This window comes from Cottoperca gobio, chromosome 4, assembly GCF_900634415.1.
Source record: "Cottoperca gobio chromosome 4, fCotGob3.1, whole genome shotgun sequence".
Classification (NCBI taxonomy): domain Eukaryota; kingdom Metazoa; phylum Chordata; class Actinopteri; order Perciformes; family Bovichtidae; genus Cottoperca; species Cottoperca gobio.
The window spans coordinates 21,986,869-22,006,369 of NC_041358.1; the positions used below are offsets into that span (position 1 = coordinate 21,986,869).

Below are 19,501 nucleotides of genomic sequence, written 5' to 3' on the forward strand. Positions count from 1 at the left end.
TATTCTCAGATATATTATTACAGGTCACATGATATATGATCTAAATCATGATTTTACTCATTACACGAGGGCTGCAGCTATCGATTATTTTAGTAAATCAATCGAATAATTGGATAAAAGATACTTTTGTTTTATTAAAGAGCAATAGTAAATATACAAAATAATGAATAAATAGTCATAAACGAAGCTTCGCAAAGAATTTGCTTCGATGATTTTTAGTCATTTTGTTACTTGAGGAATCGGTTCAGCCTGATATTAGATTATTTTATGCTGGATATGTTATTGTAGTGTGTTTGACTGAGAGGCAAAAACAAAATCTTTCTACGAAATAATTGTTTATTTTCAAAAAACTAATGTATCAGGAAAGCTTCATATTGGTGTGTGAAATGAGCCTACTCATTAAGCGGAGGAACATATCACACATGAGCGATACACTAGCTGTCTAAACCTCATTATCATCTTCCCTCTAGGTCCGGGGCGCACTGGGCAGGGAGTGGGGGTCAGTGTGTCCCTTACTGCAGCAACTGCTGCGAAGGACGGACAGCCCCGGGGCAGTGAAAGCTCGCGTGCTGCGCTGCCTGTCATCTTGGGTGCTGCTAGATGTGCCCCTCAATGAAAGCGAAAGCCTGGTGCACGACTGCTTCAGTGCCCTGCCGGACCCAGAGCTGTTTGACACAGCGGTAGAGGCAATAGTCAACGCCATCTCACAGCCCGACTCCCAAAGGTGTGTACAAATGTGTGACAGTGTAAACTCACGGCCCATAAAAAGACAGAAAAATAAATAATGATACAACTGTTTTGCATGAAAGGTTGTCTTGGCTTTGACTGGAGAAATGACACGGGAGCAGAATGGAGGTAGAAAGGGGAAAAGAAAGATGCATTTGCCAAGGGCAGGAAACAGACAGGGTGGGCACTGGGAGGGCATCAGGGAGGCATGGAGGGAGGGAGGGAGGGAGTGATGCAGGGCAAGTTGACAGCTAGGGGGAGGAGAGCAGCATTTCTCGGTTGGCTGCCGTTGCCATGGTTACAGAGCTGGGGAGAGATGTCATCATGCCCCGGTTGATTCAGACATGGCAGGCGCCCATTACCCCGCCCCCTAGAGAGAGAGAGGGAGAGGGAGATAGAGTGAAAAAAGAGGGCGTTGGTGATGGGGCGACGCAAAGAGAAGAAAGGGTGCTGAGGGAAGGTGTGAAAGTGAGCGAGTATAGAATACTTCATCCTCCATACCGCTGCACTGCTTCTCAGACAAGAGGGTCGAATCTGTGAAGTTTAAACTGTCACTGTAAAAGAGCAGATGGATGGAAGACTGTTAATTGCTCTGGAGTTACAGGTAGAACCAGCAGCACGTTAGTGAGAGATGAGATTCCAATGATTCTCTTCCCTGAATTTCAGTTGTTTTTACAATTGTCTATTTTTATTCTTTCTCTTGTTTTGTGTCACTTAATACTGATCACAGCCCTGGGTGTTCGCCGCCTTGTGTTTGTTAGCTCCTCCCAACAATCTTGACTCTCATCTCTTGAGACGCACTCAGCCTCTGTTTTTGTCGGATCATTGTTTGATTTATGGGTTTATATTTGACGACCTAAATTGTGTGTGTTCTGTGTCTATGAAAAAGGAGGAAAAGTGATAAATCCATCAGAAAACCTAGTGCAAGGTTTTTTTTCCCCCCTATTCTTTTTTAGGAAGTCATAGCCCTCCTTTTTTTTCCATCTGTAGATTTGGCTGTCTTTGTTTATTCTATCTATTTTATCCTTTCTCTCGCCTCTGTTTCTTTGTGCTCTTCATTTCCCCTTTCTCTTCTCTCACCATCAGTACTAAGCCCTCCTCCCTGTCTCTTGTTCTCTCCCTCTGTTTAAACACATTACACTCAACTCATTTGGGGGGATGCTATTGGTCCAGCTGCATCCTGTTGCTAGGCAACCCATTTCCCCTGTCTCGGAGTGTTGCAGTAATTGCAGAGGGGATCAGAGGTGGGGGAGGTGGGGTGGTGGAGGGAGAGAATAAAGGAGGAGTCATCAAGGAGGCAGAAAGTGTATAACAGCAGGGCAGGGTGCAAAAGAGGAGAGGACAGGCAGCTATGAGTTAGAGCAGAGGAGACTGCAGCAGACGGTCTCTGAGAAATCTCCAGAATGTCTTCGCTTAGGAGGAAAATGGGGAAACGCGTACAAATCCATTCCGCCCTTTTACTCGTATCATATACACACCAAGCCCTCTTTTCATAAGCTAAGAGTGCATGACCTGCATTTGCAAAGCACCTTGTTAAAAATGAATGATCTTCTGAGTGCATAAGTGCAGTCTGCCACTCACACGTACACACACACACGCACACACTCACTCAGTAAATTGCAGGCGGTCCTTGCGCTGCTTTCACAGAGTTACTCAGGCACCCGTACAGGGATGATGCCGACCAATACACGTACGGGTAGGGGCTTATTAGATGGAGGTCAGATTCATACACATCACATCTCAGCAGGGTGGAGCTCTCTCCAGAGAAGGCTGAGTCAGCGTGGGCTGCTGAGTAGGGGACTCGGCTTCATAAGGGGTCCTGAGGGAAATTAGAATAATAAATGCTTCCCAGGACCGCCGTACGAGATGTATTTAAGCTTCAGAGCAGAGGATGCATATCAGCGTCATTTTAACTGGCCACTATTTTCTTTTGCTAGTACTGTTGTATAAGGGATTACACTAATGCTGAATCCAGAGATTCACCAATTGCAATTTTCTTGGCCAATTCCGATTATGATTTATTTCCTTCCAATGACTACAGTTGACGGCATAGACAATCATTTTTGTAGCTTTTCTTTAACGGAAATTCTATTGTATTTTCATCCATATCAGGAAAGAATCAGTTAAAATATTATTCTATAATGTGTTTGTAGGCCTATTATAGAGACTCAACGATTTATTATCATTTTAAAACGATCTATTTATTTATACAAAACTATTTATGAATCAGTTTCTATTTACAAGAATGTAAAGGGGAGTATTTTATATTATATTAACTCCAATTCCTGCACCAAGTGGTGTCTTCCCGTCTGCGCCACACCTGCACGGTGCAAGAGAGGGAGCGACGAGCCTAATTGTTAAGTAAATTATTAAGCAAAAAGCTCTTGATTTAATCCTCAGACGCACTTTGAGTTACAGTGGTGTTCAGGTTGATTTGTTTATTATTGTTTTTCTTTGAAAGTCACTCAACCTTGTTGTGTCATTGATGAATATTCATTCTCATGGACCCTGTCCTCCTTATTGACATTCTCATGAAAGATGAAGCACCGCCTGCTTACCACAAAACCCCCCTAGGACTGACACGCACGTTATATGGTTTACATTTATAGCATTCACACATGCACATAATCTCCTCAGTGACATTCAGGAGCGCACACGCACACACACGCACGTCCTTCATCTCCAAATGTCACCCCTTCACTTGCTGTCATCAGGGATGACAGGAGGATGTTGTCACATGAGCAGATCTGAGTGTGTGTGTGTGTGTGTGTGTGTGTGTGTGTGTGTGTGTGTGTGTGTGTGTGTGTGTGTGTGTGTGTGTGTGTGTGTGTGTGTGTGTGTGTGTGTGTGTGTGTGTGTGTGTGTGTGTGTGTGTGTGTGTGTGTGTGTGTGTGTGTACAAGTGTCTATTTAGGTTTGTGCGTGTGCATGTCAGCACATGCGTGTGTTTTAGCCAGAGTGAAGGAATTATAGATGTCTGAGACAGCAGGAAGAGGACAGAATAGTAACCGACAGCAGCTCTCAGCTGCAGCTTTGAATAGATTTTCTGGTTCCCCGGTAGATGTGTGGGTTTTTTAGGGTGGGTGTGCTGGATCAGAGGTTAGACTGACATGGACTGAGATTTGATTTGAAATAAACACTTGTCTTGAGAAGGAGCAATAAATATCAACCTAGCTGTGAGCGGTGTGAGTCAGTTTTGTATTCACCAGTGGAGGCTCCCTGGCTGTGCGTGATATGTTCTTCTCACAGAACACTTTGCAATGTTTTCAACTCCTTTTCTTTAACCCTCGGGGGTCCGTGCAGACCCCAGTGCTTTACCTTTTGTCATATCTCACAAGTGCTTTATACTATACTTACAATTTTTCATGACTTTGTCAATCAATTTGTTTCCTAACAACTTCATTTCTATTTAAAAATACCAATATGTATAATAAATATGTATATAATGTTTTCCATGGACCCTAATTTACCCTAAAACTGATTTTCACCTTTTTTCGTTTTACACAATTTGCAAATTGACTGTAACTTAAAATGATAGTTAGTTTTTTCTTCAGATGGCTTTAACAACACAACTTATAATGCAAACAAATGAACATTTTGTTATCCTGGTTGTTACTTACAGTAGTTTATTCTTGGGGTTCCCAGGGACCCCACTCGGTATTCCTTGTATGTTAAATAAATTGGTAGGATGAGGGTTAAATGAATTAACTCAATTCTGGTGTTTCTTTTGCTTGTGTGTCAATGGGCTATAGATACGTGAACACTTTGCTGAAACTAGTTCCTCAAGTGCTGGCCCTCCAGGAGCAGCTCAGAGAGGCTGTTCAGAATGGAGACATGGAGACCTGCCACGGTATCTGCCGCATCGCCGTTACACTGGGAGAAAACCACTCCAGGTGTGTGTCGTTTCTTTATTCTTTCGGTAGGCCACATTGTAAAGATTTATCTCGACCGAAAAGATTTCCGTACATGACTCATTATTCAGTCTTGGGATGTGTTGTATTGTCCAGTTTTTAAACGTATCTAAAGAGAAATAGCCTACTATAAAAGAGAAACGGGTTTCTTAAGATTCATTTGCACTGAAAAAAGTTGTGCAATATTTTTGTCCCATGTCTCGCTGTGCAGTCTCTACTTCTGCCACATTTAGTTTGTTTGTGTTGCTGTGTTTACTGAAAGTTTCTTGTTAACCTGTGTGCCAGCTGCTGTGAAGGGGCTCGGGTTAGCTACCAAATTAAACGTTCTCTTCCCTCCACCCGCCTCTCTCTCTAGGACTCTGTTGGAGCAGGTGGATCACTGGCAGGGCTTCCTGGCTTTAGTCAACATGATCATGTTTTGTACGGGCATCCCCGGCCACTACCCGGTCAATGAGACCACCAGCTCGCTCACACTCACCTTCTGGTATACACTACAAGTAAGAAATCTGATCCTATCCTATGTTAAAGTAGTGTTGTGGTAGTTTGACAAATAAATGCTACAGTATATTTTCCTACTGGCATGATAAAGATTCTAGCTTCGTCTTCGCTAGGCACGTACAAGTTGGAGGGGTAAATTATTTCCGAGACTAAAAGCTTGGGTACTCTTTGAGAATAAAGTGGTACATTTACGAGAAATATTCTGAGAAACAATATCAGTATATCAGTAACAATATTTGCAAGGTTGGACTCTGTCTACAGTGTTCAAATAATAAAATATGAGTTTGTCTGAATACATTTACTTTTCTTCTTCTGCCTTCATCCAAATTAAGTTTGAGCAAGCAGACAATATGTACAGTGGCTTATTACATAATTTACTTTTTTTCTCAGTTATAAATTAATGATAAATACGAAATTTACTTGGGTGTCCGTTAAAAGCCTTTGCTAGTCCTAACAGATGTTTTTGTTATGTAAATGCATAAATAATTTGATGGGCAAAACCCAAGACAATTATTTTTCTCCTTACTCCATCCTCAGGATGAAATAATGTCATTCGAGACGGATAAGCAGGCAGTGTATCTGCAGGTCTACAGGCCAGTATATTTCCAGCTGGTGGATGTTCTGCTACATAAAGCCCAGTTCCCCACTGACCAGGAGTATGCATCCTGGTCCTCAGATGAGAAAGAGCAATTCAGGATATACAGGTGTGTATGTGAACATTTGTATGCCTGTTCCTGTCTCTTTGTTTTGCACATGCCTGTTTCAGTGACAGTCTAAATGACTCACTGACAGGATGATTGGTCGGCATACGAGTGTGTTTTTCTCTAATAGACTCTCACTGGATTATCAGCTGAGAGGGCAAAACCTGTCTGCCAAATAAATGAACATGTCCCAAGGTTATGTGCTCCTTAAATGTCTGTTTGTGCATGTGTGTCCTTCAGGGTGGATATCTCAGACACACTCATGTACGTGTATGAGATGCTGGGAGCAGAGCTGCTGAGCAACCTGTATGATAAACTAGGGAGACTGTTGACTAATGCAGAGCAGCCCACATCATGGCAGGTGGGTGAGACAAACGAAGACAAACGAAGAGAAAATGTGAACTATTTTCAGTTTCTTTGTATGTTGCACAGAAGCCCGCACTGAAAATGTGTCATACCAGATTTGATAAACCAGTACTTTTGTTTTCTACTTCTCACATTACTATATTTATGTTAGCTTGCAAGTACACAAAATAAACCCAACGATAACTTGAAGTGTATATTTACAGGATTTATACAATTGTCATGTTGATTTGGGGTTATTTTAACTTTCCATTGTCATTTTAAGAAAAAGTCCATAGCTGAATTTCCATAGTTATTAACTGGTGCTCAAAAAACACTGATGTCCTTCTCCTCCTTCTCCAGCACACAGAAGCCTTACTGTATGGCTTCCAGTCCATAGCAGAGACGATAGATGTGAATTACTCTGACGTCATCCCAGGCCTGATAGGACTCATCCCCAGAATCAGCATCAACAACGTCCAACTAGCAGACACAGTGATGTTCACTATAGGTGAGATTCATGGGTGGATTAAAAGGATTTCACCACACGTCACAGTTAGTGTAATCTAAAGACGACACAGGTAGAAGCGTCCGGTAACACTCGTATTGTTTCTCATTTGGGATCTGATCTGTTAATCTCCCATTAGGTGCTTTGGCTGAATGGTTGGCAGACCACCCCGTGATGCTCAGTAGTGTCTTGCCCTTGGTACTACAGGCTTTGGGGAACCCAGACCTTTCTGTTTCTTCTGTCTCTACACTCAAGAAAATTTGTAGGGAGTGCAAATATGACCTACCGCCCTACGCAACAAACATAGTAGCCGTCTCTCAGGTCTGTGTATACATGTTTTTCTTTAGCTTTTTTCACCCAGTTCAAGTATGAGAGCCAATAACAATGCTTGTTTTGATTTTACATCAACTGCTAAGGCGTTGAAGACTTTGTTGATGTTCCTGCTTTCGAGAAATAACATTTACTCCAGTTGTATTATTTAACTTTTTATTGCTAATTTGGGCAGGTAATTTTTTTGCGCTTTCAAAATAATTGAATCATCACTCTGACTTTTTCTTTTCTCTCAAGGAGGTGCTTATAAAGCAGATCCACAAGGTTAGTGTGTGCTCTCTCTCACATTCACTTTCTTCTTTGTCTTGGCACTCGAGTGACATTTAAATAATAGTACTAGTGAAAGAATTGCATAACATGTTCTCAGCCTGAGGTCTAAAGAAGACATGTTATGTGTTGTGAAAAATATTGAAAAAGGACTTCAAAGGGATAGTTTGGATTGTTTGAAGTGGGGTTGTATGAGGTACTTATCCATAGTTAGTATATTGCCTACAGTAGATGGCCCCACTTCAAAAAATCTGAACTATCCCTTTAAGCTCACTGCCTCCTTGAACTGATGCTGAACCTGCGATCATCTTTTATTGCAGACAAGTCAGTGTATGTGGCTGATGCAGGCTCTCGGCTTCCTGCTCTCCGCTCTCCCTGTGGAAGACATCTTGAGAAACCTTCACTCCCTCATAACCCCCTACATTCAGCAACTGGAGAAGCTAGCGGATGAGACGGTGCGTACACAGACCAACATGTAAAAGCGCACACACACAAAAACACAGAGCTGGCACAGCTGGAATCTGGCCAATAGGAACAGGCCTTGTTTCTGTGTGGTGTCACTGCAGTGGAACATTTCTCTGCGGGACCAGATTGGATTTGACCCTGCACCATGGGCGAGTGACTCACACGGAAGTAGCAAAGACACACTTTCTCACACTCGTGCACACGCACACGCACACACCACAGCAGGAGAGAAGACACATTGAACTCAGAAAAATGCCTACACAGACAGACTTACAGTAGGTCATGCTTTTACATGTGCATGCACACAGTCATGCAAAAGAATATTCTGTACCCTTTTTAAATGTCAGTTCTAATGGAGCTCGGATTTTCAGTCTGTCACTCTGGATGGTACAAATGTGGAGCTGATATTATCTAAAAGAACACACCGTTTGATATACTGTATGTGGAAGAAAATAGCATTTCTCCTGACCCCTTGTTCTGCAATCAGTAAAGACTTTGGGTTGGGTGAATAGAGATGTCAGGTTAGATGAAGCTTCTCTCTGTGTGTCTGTTCCTGTCTCACCCTTCGTAACACACACACACACACAGTCACACACAGTCTCATCCATCCTGTCCGACTTCCTCCCTCTCTCATTGTTTTCCGTCTAGCGTTTTGATGTATCGGCATTACATCAGACTAGGAAATCAGGTGCTGTGTGTCTGGAGCCGGACAAATAGTGGCACCTAGTGGTGTACACCTTCAGGTTACATTACATCAGGGGTGAATGACCGTGATGTCAGACGGGGGCAGACTGCAAACGCCAATGAAGTCAGTCTGATTTGGCTTCATTCGTAGTGTGCACACAACGTCGTTGTAGGAGGACTGTACGGAGAGATGTCGATGTAAGAGTCATCTTTTGGCTCTTGCACATCACCATTGAGACAGAGCAATGTTTTAAAGATGGCTGGTGAAAACCTAATTAACGTGTGTGTGTGTGTGTGTGTGTGTGTGTGTGTGTGTGTGTGTAAATTGTTATGACAACGAGCCATCACCTTCTTTTTGTCACATTGCTGAAATACATGCCCATTGACTTGAATATGTTGTATCTACAGATTAGAGCTGCAGCCATTAGTCGACTAATTCATTAGTCGATCCACAAGAAAATAAACTATTTTGATAATCGATTAACCATGTGGTTCTGATGGGCCTAGTGGGGACCCGGAGTTATAAGACGGGGGCGCGGTTTGGCTAAATATAAATGATGCATGGTTCTGCATCTGGCCAGGGGGGAGGGCTTGTAAGTATTCTTATCTCTGAAATGGTGGCGCTGCAGAAGAGTTTTCGGATCCACTGGATTAATTGTTAAAGAAATGTTTCGTGCAGAAATGGCCGCTGATTTCAGCCTCTTAAATATGGATATTTCCTGATGTTAAACTAAATATCTCTGAGCAGTTTGGACTGACATTATGATGATTTAAAGACATCACTTTGAGATACTGGGATGGACATTTGTCACTATTTTTAATTATTATTAATTTGAATCGATTAATCTAGAAATAATCGATAATGAAATTAATAGTTAGTTGCAGCCCTACCACCGAATATTTTGTTGATTTAGTAATGATTATTATTTCCTCTGTTTACTGTTATTTACTTGGCAAATGGCCTAAATTGTAAAACTGTTGGCTTTGTCTCTAAACAACTCCAAATATTCAATGTAACTGGCTTAATGAATTAAATGACGGATAAACAAATGTATTACTTATCAGCACCACATGTACCATATTTTTAAGTTGTTGTAGGAATTCCATTGATCCATTTTCAAAACTGTTTACCATGTTCAGGAGTAGCTAGGCTTTTAAAATGTGTTTGTCTTGTTAAATAATTTAGCAGTTACTTTGCACTAAATGAAACAGAGATCTGGCGTCCGTTTTAGAAAATGTTTGCAAATGAAATAATCAGTTTCTTTTATTTGTTACTCTTCCAGCCTAATCCCTCCAATAAATTGGCAATCATCCACATCTTGGGGCTGCTGTCCAACCTCTTCACTACGCTCGACATCAGCAAGCAGGACGATGAGTCAGCGGAAGGTTCAGCACCACCTGTCAAAACAGCCCCGCCTCCACCTGGACCAAACCCAGTCAGTCACCACACACACACACACACCGTCATCATTGTCATGTCAGCAGTGCGGTTGAGTGATTGGACAAATACGCTGAATATCATTAACAGGCTGAATCTGTGGATGATTAATATTCACCATATGTTCCCTTTAAAGTGACTATAAACAGCTTTTTTACTTTATCTTATCATTATGTAGTAAATATTTATTGCACAATGTAATGGCTGTATAATAATGACACCATGGGTGTTTAGATTTGTTCCATCTAAGCCTCGCTTTTACTATGCAATCCTGTCTGCCACTGGGTACGATCTCCCGGGAAAATGAAGGCTTGATTTACGACACAAAGCCGCGGAAAACAATCTGCAGTGTGTCCTGTTCTAATGAAAGCAGCTAGCACTAGCTCCTGAAGTCGCCAGATGACGGCATGCATACGCTTTGGAGAGTTGGAAAGTTGTCTATTACCCTTTTTTAAAGGCTTCATAATCCAGCACACTGCAGTTTTGTAGTTGTGAAATGCAGTGGTGCACATGGTGCTCGCAGCAAGATGAGCTCCTCTCCCCCCCTGCTGGTTGGAGGGATGAGGGTGGTCAACAGGAAAGCTTTGCACCATCACTCAACCATAGTCATTAGTAATGCTGCTGATAGGCATGCACCCATGTGTAAATGCTAATGTCTAATGCTACTGCTTATTGATGACATTCCTTTCTAAAGTGTTTTAATCTGTGTTTTTCAGGTGGTGGTGGTTTTGCAACAAGTGTTTGCTCTCATACAGACTGTACTCAGCCAATGGCTGAATGACTCGCAGGTTGTGGAGGTGAGTCACCGTCATGTGCGGCCACATATTGATTTTTATTTTTATTTTAAATAAATCAGTCCACATAATCAGATATGACATTACAGTATAGCTGATCTCATGTTGTCCCTCAGGCGGTGTGTGCCATCTTTGAAAAGTCAGTGAAGACTCTGCTCCATGACTTTGCTCCCATGGTGTCTCAGCTGAGTGAGATGCTGGGACAGATGTACAGTACAATTCCTCAGGCCTCAGCCCTCGACCTCACAAGACAGGTACACACACACACACACACACACACACACACACACACACACACACACACACTCTATTAGTATTCGTCTTTTAATACTTGCATGCAGAGAGATTTTAGAGATTTATCAGAAAGGGCACTAGTGAGACCAACGTTTATGAGGATGCAGTTTGTAAAACTTCATCCACAGTTACAGTCTGTATTCATGACAAACCTCTCAAGCATCATTTGTTTGTCCACATAAACAACACCGATGGATTTCTGCTAGGGAAACCTAATTTCTTGTGCACATCAGACGTAGTGGATCTTTGCATTCAGATTAATTCAATCCAACTGAAAATGATGATAAATAAATAAGCTTAAATAATGTTTCCACAGTTTCCTATTTGTAAAATGTAGACACATTTACAGAAAACTGCTCTCACTACAGAGCACAGCATGTCAGTCCAAATGTCATGACAATATAAGGAGAAATAAAAACTTTGCAGGCTGTAGCATCATAACCACCAATACACTCAAAACATAATTAACAGGGAGGCAATCCTAAAGATGTAGCCACCACAAGACTTTTTTGGATTACCTGGATTGCCTTCTTGTTGTTCCGAATTTTTCCAAGAGCACCCGACACATCTTTGATCTTCGGTTGAGTACACAGAGCATCTCTTGTTCCTCACACTCAAAACATACTTATATACATATTTTAAATGCATGTGGGGGGGGATTAGGGGAGACTTCTGATACGAATCAGGTTTCTGCAGTTAAGACATCCTATATGGTTTCCTGCCGTATCCTGTTTTCCTTGTGTGCAAGTGAACACGGCGAGTGTCTGATGTGAAGTCCTGCTGTTTCAGATGGTGCATATCTTCGCCAGTGAGACGGACCACTTCCCACCCATCAAGGCTCTGTTTGAGCTGGTTACCTCGGTAACGCTGTCCATCTTCCAGCAAGGTAGGGGGTCCAGCAGAGTGTGAATACTGTCAAATGTGTTCAAATCAGTGGAAGACCTTTTGTATGTTTCTGATTATGTTTGATTTAACAGGATCCAACATCATATATTGGTATATCAGAGGACAAGAGTTAAATTGTAAACAAAAAACAAAACATTGTTAAAAATGTAATTATTATGGTGATATACTCCCATTTGTAATTGAAGACTGACATGCTTTTGCATTTCTAAACAATAAAATAGGATAGGCCACATATAGAAAAATGACAAAGCGTTGGAAGTCTCTGGACTCAGTCGACCGTTAAACGTTTCCTCTTGTTACTCGTTAACGTCGGTGGAACCACAAAGTGTTCGATCTGCTGAATGTGTTAAAGTAACAAAAGTCTCAAATGATCATTTTATCAATGCAGACTTCTGTTTCCACTGATGGTCGTTGATTAAACCATTTTAAGACTGTTGTGGTTTGCTTTAAACATATATATATATAATCTACACGTTGCAATGTTTTCTATATTTATTTAATTTTTGGAATTTACTGTTTCAGTGTTTGGGCTGCATGAAAATGTCTTTCATTTTGTAAAGTGTTCAATGTTGATCAGAAGCTTCTTAATGTGCGTGACCCCGGAGCCAGACTTAGTTCTGATTTGTCACTCAACATAAGAGGGACATGAATGAGATGATATAATATCATCTACTACACTTAGGTTAAGATACTTGTACCAGCTCTGTCTGCCTCCCCCCTTTCCTTTGTGTTGTCGCTTCTTTCCTCTCCTCCTTTCCTGCTTTGACTTGTTAAGTAATGGCTGCCTCTCCTCCCGCTTCTAAACTCTTTCTTTTTTGAGCAGGTGCCTTAAAGTAGACAGTATCAGTACAGGATACAGTCACAGCACAGAGACCACTTGCTTATTCAGTTGGCTGACATATTACATGGCAGTGCCGGCCAACTTAATACTGCTGTGGTAGGATTAGAGTCGGGCTCTCCATCACAGCCCTCTGAATAAGCCCCGTTTTCTCTCGAGGGGTTGTGTGTGGACGAGGGCTGGAGGGGGGGCATTGAGCAGGAAACTTGTTTGGAGTCTGGGAACAGCTAAAGCTGGGCGCTTACTACAGACGTTTGTTCTGTTTCATTACAAGTTTGCGGTTGTAGTCCCGCCAACATCAATCTTAAAGGGACAGTTCACCCCAAAATCAAAAATACAGATTTTTCCTGTTACTCGATCTAAATGGTTTCCGTTTGAGTTTCCGAGTATTTGAGGTATCGGCCGTAGAGATGTCTGCCTTCTCACTTTCCAGAAATCTTTACCTGGTTTCTCAAGATAATCCACAGATCTTGCTGTGAGCAGTTTCATGTAGGAGCTATTTTCTTTCTACTGAACTACACCCGCCAACAGAACAAAGCATTTGTTGAGAAGAGGCTCGTGCTCACGCGTTGGCAGGTGTAGTTTGTAATTCCATTATATTGGAGAAGGCCGACATCTCTACAGGCGATATCTCCGACACTCTGCAACTCTCTGAAACGATCTATATTGATAAATAGCGCTACATAAGAGTAAAAATATGCTTTTTTCATTTTGGGGTGACCTGTCCCTTTAAGCCATCTGAGAAAAACATGTTTGAAAGTCAGGAATCTTGATGTGGATTCTTCAGTCCAGAAGCTCCTAGAGGATTGTGTGTTTTTAATTGTGCATCATTTGCAATACTTTAAAAAGTCTTGTAGTCTGTGTCCAGCACAAAGGGGAGGTACTGATATCAGAACATATCCTGATCTTTGAGTGTGATTCATATGGATGGCTATGGGGGATCTTATTGACCAGCTCTGAATGGACCCTTTACAGAAACCTCCTCCCCGGAGGCACAATCTGAGATGAAATGTGTCACTTGTTGTTTGATCACATTGATGCCAGCGGTGCCTCGTGGGACGAAGGTAAAAAGGGGGGTTCATTCAGGTTTGGTGCCTCTTTTCCTCCAAACTGTAACAGTAACAGAGGTGCCTCCTGGGTTCCCACTCCAAACCCACTTTTGTTTCTTTAGGTTTGTTCTTTTTCTCTCGTTACTTCTTTCTTTCTTTTTGTTTCCTCTCCAAACAGACCCATGTCTTTGTCTTCTGCCTGTTTTCTGTTTTTGGTTGGTCTGTTTTACCAAGACGCTGCCAAAGCTTCATATGCCCCCTCCCCCCTTCTCCCCTTCGTTCCTTACTCACGTGTGAATTATTTCAATGAAATATTTTTGAGTTCTCTTTTTATTTCCACATGACTGTTGAATCTATTCAGTTGCTGTTTGTATATTATTCTTATTCTCTTATGATTTCTTAAGTTTCATCTTTATTATATTTTAGGACCCAGGGATCATCCTGATATTGTTGATTCATTTATGCAACTCCAAGCTCAGGTGTGTTTTTGGTTTCTTATTTCATTCACTTTGGGTTTCTCTCTTTTTCTAATTTCTCTCTGTTTCTCTGTCCTGTTCTTCCTCTCTGCCTCTCTCTGTCCTTTGTTACCGGGCCCGAAGGTGTCCCATCACATAGACGAGGCAGTGGAATGAAACGTGAGGGGAATGTTTGAGAAAGAGACGTCTGTCTCTCCTCAAATGCTTTTGATTCTAACAGTCACCTCGCCACACAAAGTACAGACCTCGTGTAGGCTCGTCAGTTCACCTGCAGGAACCTCTTAAATCAGCCCGACGTGCTCATGAAAGTATACAAAGCTTTGATGACACACCAATCCTCGTCTTGCATGTGTTACTTGAAATACTCGCCCTGTGTTCAGTCAATTAACTGATCGGAAAATAATCACTGGCAGAAATGTTGAATGTCCTAAAAATCTCACTGCTTTGGTAAGGTGTTATGATTATTCACAGATTCTAGGAAATGATTTGAATAAATTAATTTCTAACGATACTCTGTAAACATGGCGTCACAGGTAGATAAAAACCTTGTTTTTCCAAAGTATTCTTACGAGCTAAAAAAAGACTTAAAGGTCGCTCGATGACGGGGCGTTTTTTAAATAGATTTTGGAAAGGTGTGATGAAATGACTCGCAGAGGGACATCTGTAATCGTTCTATAAATAATCATATTGATTTATTATACTGCTCAACACGGTGCTTAGAAAATATAAAAATGAACGCTGGTAGGTGGAGATTTTATGCATAAAGATTGACTATTTTAAGCACTTACATTCTTACTTAATCTTTTCCCTTTTTTCTGTAAAGTCAACATAAGGGCACATTTGCTCCTTGAAAAAACATCAGCACTCAGATGAAATATTTTAGTCGATCCGACACTCTTGGGAAGATGATGTAAGGGCGTCAGTATCGGCGTTGTGGTCCCAGGTGACTGGTTAGTCTCTGAGCCCAGTCCTCCTCTGAAGTCATTCCAGCCCAGAGCCAATCAAAGCCCAAATGAATTAATATTCAACTAATATTAATCAGTTCAGACAAATTGGCTGATGGCTCTTCTGTTTTATATTTTTGTCTTCATTCTTCTTCCTTTTGTTTTCTATCTTTGGATAGATCTGACCTTCATCTCTCTCCCTTTCCCTCTCTCCCTCTCTCCTCTCCTCCATCCTGAATGAGTTCATTATTACAAGATGATTATTTCTCTTTATCTGCACATGTTAATTACTTACACACTTCTGTTGCATATTCAATCCAGTCAACCAAAAACAAGGAAAAGTAATGTTTCAAATACAATTGATTTCAAAAAAACCAAACCATCATTGCCTTTAGTTTGACTTAAGTTTCCAATGATTTCAAAGTTTGATTTTTTGCAATTTGTTTGTTATACCTGCTGAGTTCTGCATTGGAGGATCTCTGTATGAGTTTGGATATAGTTTTTCCTAAACAGATGGAGAGAGTAATATAGCCTGGTAGGCAGATCTGTTCTCAGTCCTGTGTTGCTGTCAGATCTGGCTACCAGGCTGAGCGGGTATTGTTGATAGCAGTATTTTTGAAGGAGCTTATGCAGTGGAATGTGGTGAAGCAGTACCGATTGGGTCGGGCGGTCAGAAACATGCTCTGTTTAATGCCTTTATCTGCCTCTTAGGCCCTCAAACGGAAGCCCGATTTGTTCTTGTCAGAGAGTCTTGATGTGAAAGCAGTGTTCCACTGTGGTAAGTTTGCCCATCGTTTACACAAACACACACCCGTACACACTGTACTGGGTGTTCTGCTACTGTTCCTGAGAAAGTACAAAGTACAAACTATAACTTTTTGACACCATCCTTCAGTAGTTTATTTACGTTTCTGGCTCTTTCTCCCACTTATAGGAGTTCTGTCACTCAAATTTCCTGAGGCTCCGACTGTCAAGTCAACGTGCTTGTTCTTTGTGAGCACACACGCACACACACACGCACACCACTTGAAACCCTGCAAGAATATGCATATTTTTAAACGAGACATTTGGCTTTAAATATCCTGATTGTATCTGTGTTTCTGCCCTAGACTGAACTGATACCCCACTGCTCAGATGTGCCTCCACTGGCCCGAGTGATGCAGGAGGACGGTAAACTGCTGATCCAGGCCGTGCTGGAGGTGAGACGCAAGCATCACATAGAAAAGTTACATCATTTCACTGATGCTGCAGACGGCCGTGTTATCACACCTCAAACTTTCCTTCCTCTCTTATTGTACAGTAATTAAGTCCCTGTTGTCAAATTTCTTCCCCTCTCCCTCCAGGGCATCGGGGGCGGGGCATCTCGGTGCCTCATGGACCAGTTTGCAGAAGTGCTTTTCTCTATGAACAAGAACTGCTTTTCTCTGCTCGCTGTGTGGTTGAAGGAGGCACTGCAGCCTCCTGGGTTCCCGTCATCGCGGGTCACAATTGAACAGAAAGACCATTTCTCACAACAGATACTCAGGTAACAATCCGGTCATTTGTTGTTTACAGGCTTAGAGTGCTGCAGGAATGACGTATTTTGTTAGCATCGCAACGGTTCCCTGGACAAAACTCCAATGGGGATTTTTCCATCGGATTTTGAATTGTTGCAAAAAATAATAAGCTCTGCGGCAAAGAATAGTTTGATACTTGCAAGTTTCGTGAAGCGAGATATTATTTACAAATGAACTCCACTTTGATGATTTTTGAAGCGTAAATGCAATCGTCAAAAGTAAAAAGCTAACGTCAGGCTATAAGCGACTTACACCAGGGTCACATGAGCATCGCTCCCCGTGTTAGAAGTGGTGATGTTTAATGTTCTCGACAACCTCTGTCGTCTCATTTAGCCACTTGCTAGCAACCGTCTTTTTTAAAATGCGTAAAAGCTTCAGAATTCACAAGTGGGGTATTTACTGACGTATTTTATGTTGAAGAACAGAACGTTAAAAGCTCATCATGTGTTAACCACAGACCTTATTTCAGGCATCTAACTAGTTCCTGAGTTTTAGGACTCATTCCTGCAGCACTCTTTTGACTCATGACTCCATCCAGTTAGTCAACCACATAATCTTTCACGTATTCACTCTAATTGTATGTATGTGTCCTCTCTTTACTGTCTGCTCTGTCGTGCAGAGAACGAGTGAACAAGAGGAGGATGAAGGACATAGTGAAGGAGTTCACACTACTGTGCAGAGGGCTCCACGGTACAGAGTACGCCGCTGAATACTGAAACTCTGCCCTTGAACTCTCACCAAACCGTGACCTCTGCCCTCAGCGCCAAACAGCTGGATGCCACAACAACACAGTTTTCACAAACCCCATCAGCGAAGATATCATGGAATGATTGTAATGATAAACCCGCCCCGCCGCAGGACAAGACATGGACCCATTCCAGCACAGACCTGCCATCGGATTAAAGGACAAACATCAAATCCCCGGTGGTTTAAGGGAGGCTGTCCTCTCTGCTCAGATTTGTTTTCTGTTATAAGATTGTTGGTTTCTCTCTCCTCTGATTTCTTTAGAAGAGCTTCGAGCAGCACTCCCAGCATGCTGCCACTCGCCTCCTTCTAGCTCTGTCTTGTTCTGCCTTTCTAGATCTTCCTGTGGTTCCTAGGTTGTTTCCTGGTGATTAGCATCCATATGAAATTGGTAGTGGTATCGTACGTAGCTACTTGACATTATTTTTCAAAATAAATCAAATGAATTATATAAATGTATATGTAAACACATATAGAAAGATGGTGGATGTCAGTCCTGCTGCTGCTAATGGGAAGAGAGAAGGACCAATGTAAGGAGGGGATTCTGCAGGAAAATGACAACAATATTTAATTCCAACCATGCCCCTGTGATCTCTGCATTTGCCAAATTATCATTGTGAACTTGTCCTTTTTTTAAATTTTTGTTATATATGCCTTTCAGGGGGTATGAGTGGAGAAAGAACCGAAAAAAACACATAACTGGACTATAAACAGTCTGCTCTCTTACCCAGCCCTCGGTGTACAGGGCTGTACCTCATGTACATACAGTCCCACCCGGTCATACTGCAGCGTCCTCTGATTGTAGAGGGGTTTTATGCATTGGTCCCTTAGGTAAAGCAGGATTGCCTAGAGTGAAAGCTAGAAGGGGAAAAAGGAAATATAGTAGCTGGCAGTGAGAAAGAGTCACAAGATGGAAACTGAAAAGGGAACTGAGTGTTTGGAAGGATGAACAATCCTGACGAAGGACTGCTTAGTCACTGTAATTGTGGAAAAATATTAATCAAGTTGTGCATATTAACAGTTATTGCCGAACACTTCTGTGTATTTGAGTGTATGCGTGTGTTCATACCTGTATGTATGAGAGGTTGCGTGTGCACAGATGTATCTTTTTCCACTTGTTCAGTGCACTTATATTGGACCTACACTACACATCCATTACTTCCTCCTATCTTTTAAACAAAAGAGTTCATTCATTTCTTCACACCACACTCATTCAAACTACTCTTTTCTTAAAGACTGTCCAGTATTTCACCTCTGCTGCTCACCGGCAATCACACCCATCTATTAAAACCTACTTATCATCTGGAATGACCAGCCAGTGATAATCATTGACCAGAGTCATCTATCCATCTATCTGTTATTGACAGTACTACTCAATTCATCATCTATCTGGGTCACTGCCTAGGAGAGGACCAAGAAGGATTAGAGAGTTCAGTAACACAAAAGTTATTCAGCATTTGCAACAAGAATTAACACTGACGTTCTGTGCTCATCCATTATGCCAGAGACATTATTGTTGAAGTGATGTGACGGCTGTAAAATACACTGTCTAGTGAATCGGCAGGACCAGTTGATATCTAATAACACTCAGCGTCCAAATGTACTTTGTGGTCTCTGCTAAACTTTATCTCAGTCTAATCCTTCTGTCTTATCCGAGGTGCCTGCAGACATGTAGCATGTGTGTGTTTTGTGGGGGGGTTCAAGGGACAAACCTATTCATTCAGTGACACTGCAGAAAGACCTGAGGCAGGAATCAGCTCTGGAGCGTCGTGCCTCAGTCTAATTTGAACGGAGAATGATTGGACTATCCTCAGTCTGTATTGTTTTGTCAAAAAAAACTGTCACAGTTGAAAGAAAGAGTAGTAGTGGGGGGGGGGGGTTATGAAATGTACATTGTTTTTTTGTACCTTGGCTTTAATTTATTAAATATATCTAAGACTGCAGCTCCTGACTCTTGTGGGGGAGTAGTTTCGTTCCGTTCTTTCAATCAAAGGCATGCTGTCAGATATTTTTTCCAACATTTCAGAAACA

General features: G+C 41.8%; 1 protein-coding gene across 3 annotated transcripts in view; it reads left to right on the forward strand.

Moving 5' to 3' along the window:
• Positions 1-18,449, forward strand: part of LOC115006933 (importin-13-like) — a 29,037-nt gene extending 10,588 nt beyond the window's left edge. For 2 of the 3 annotated variants that reach the window (XM_029429563.1, XM_029429562.1), the window contains exons 5-23: positions 471-724; positions 4,478-4,618; positions 4,992-5,133; positions 5,672-5,838; positions 6,076-6,196; positions 6,541-6,688; positions 6,825-7,006; positions 7,253-7,279; positions 7,603-7,737; positions 9,715-9,867; positions 10,586-10,666; positions 10,780-10,917; positions 11,747-11,843; positions 14,177-14,229; positions 15,882-15,948; positions 16,105-16,163; positions 16,280-16,369; positions 16,514-16,695; positions 17,346-18,449. In XM_029429563.1, the coding sequence (XP_029285423.1) occupies positions 471-724; positions 4,478-4,618; positions 4,992-5,133; positions 5,672-5,838; positions 6,076-6,196; positions 6,541-6,688; positions 6,825-7,006; positions 7,253-7,279; positions 7,603-7,737; positions 9,715-9,867; positions 10,586-10,666; positions 10,780-10,917; positions 11,747-11,843; positions 14,177-14,229; positions 15,882-15,948; positions 16,105-16,163; positions 16,280-16,369; positions 16,514-16,695; positions 17,346-17,442 (2,334 nt within the window). In that variant the 3' untranslated portion in view covers positions 17,443-18,449. Of the gene's footprint in view, positions 1-470; positions 725-4,477; positions 4,619-4,991; positions 5,134-5,671; positions 5,839-6,075; positions 6,197-6,540; positions 6,689-6,824; positions 7,007-7,252; positions 7,280-7,602; positions 7,738-9,714; positions 9,868-10,585; positions 10,667-10,779; positions 10,918-11,746; positions 11,844-14,176; positions 14,230-15,881; positions 15,949-16,104; positions 16,164-16,279; positions 16,370-16,513; positions 16,696-17,345 lie in introns of those variants that run through there. The other variant, XR_003832134.1, reaches the window with a different exon arrangement.
• Positions 18,450-19,501: the final 1,052 nt, after the last annotated feature.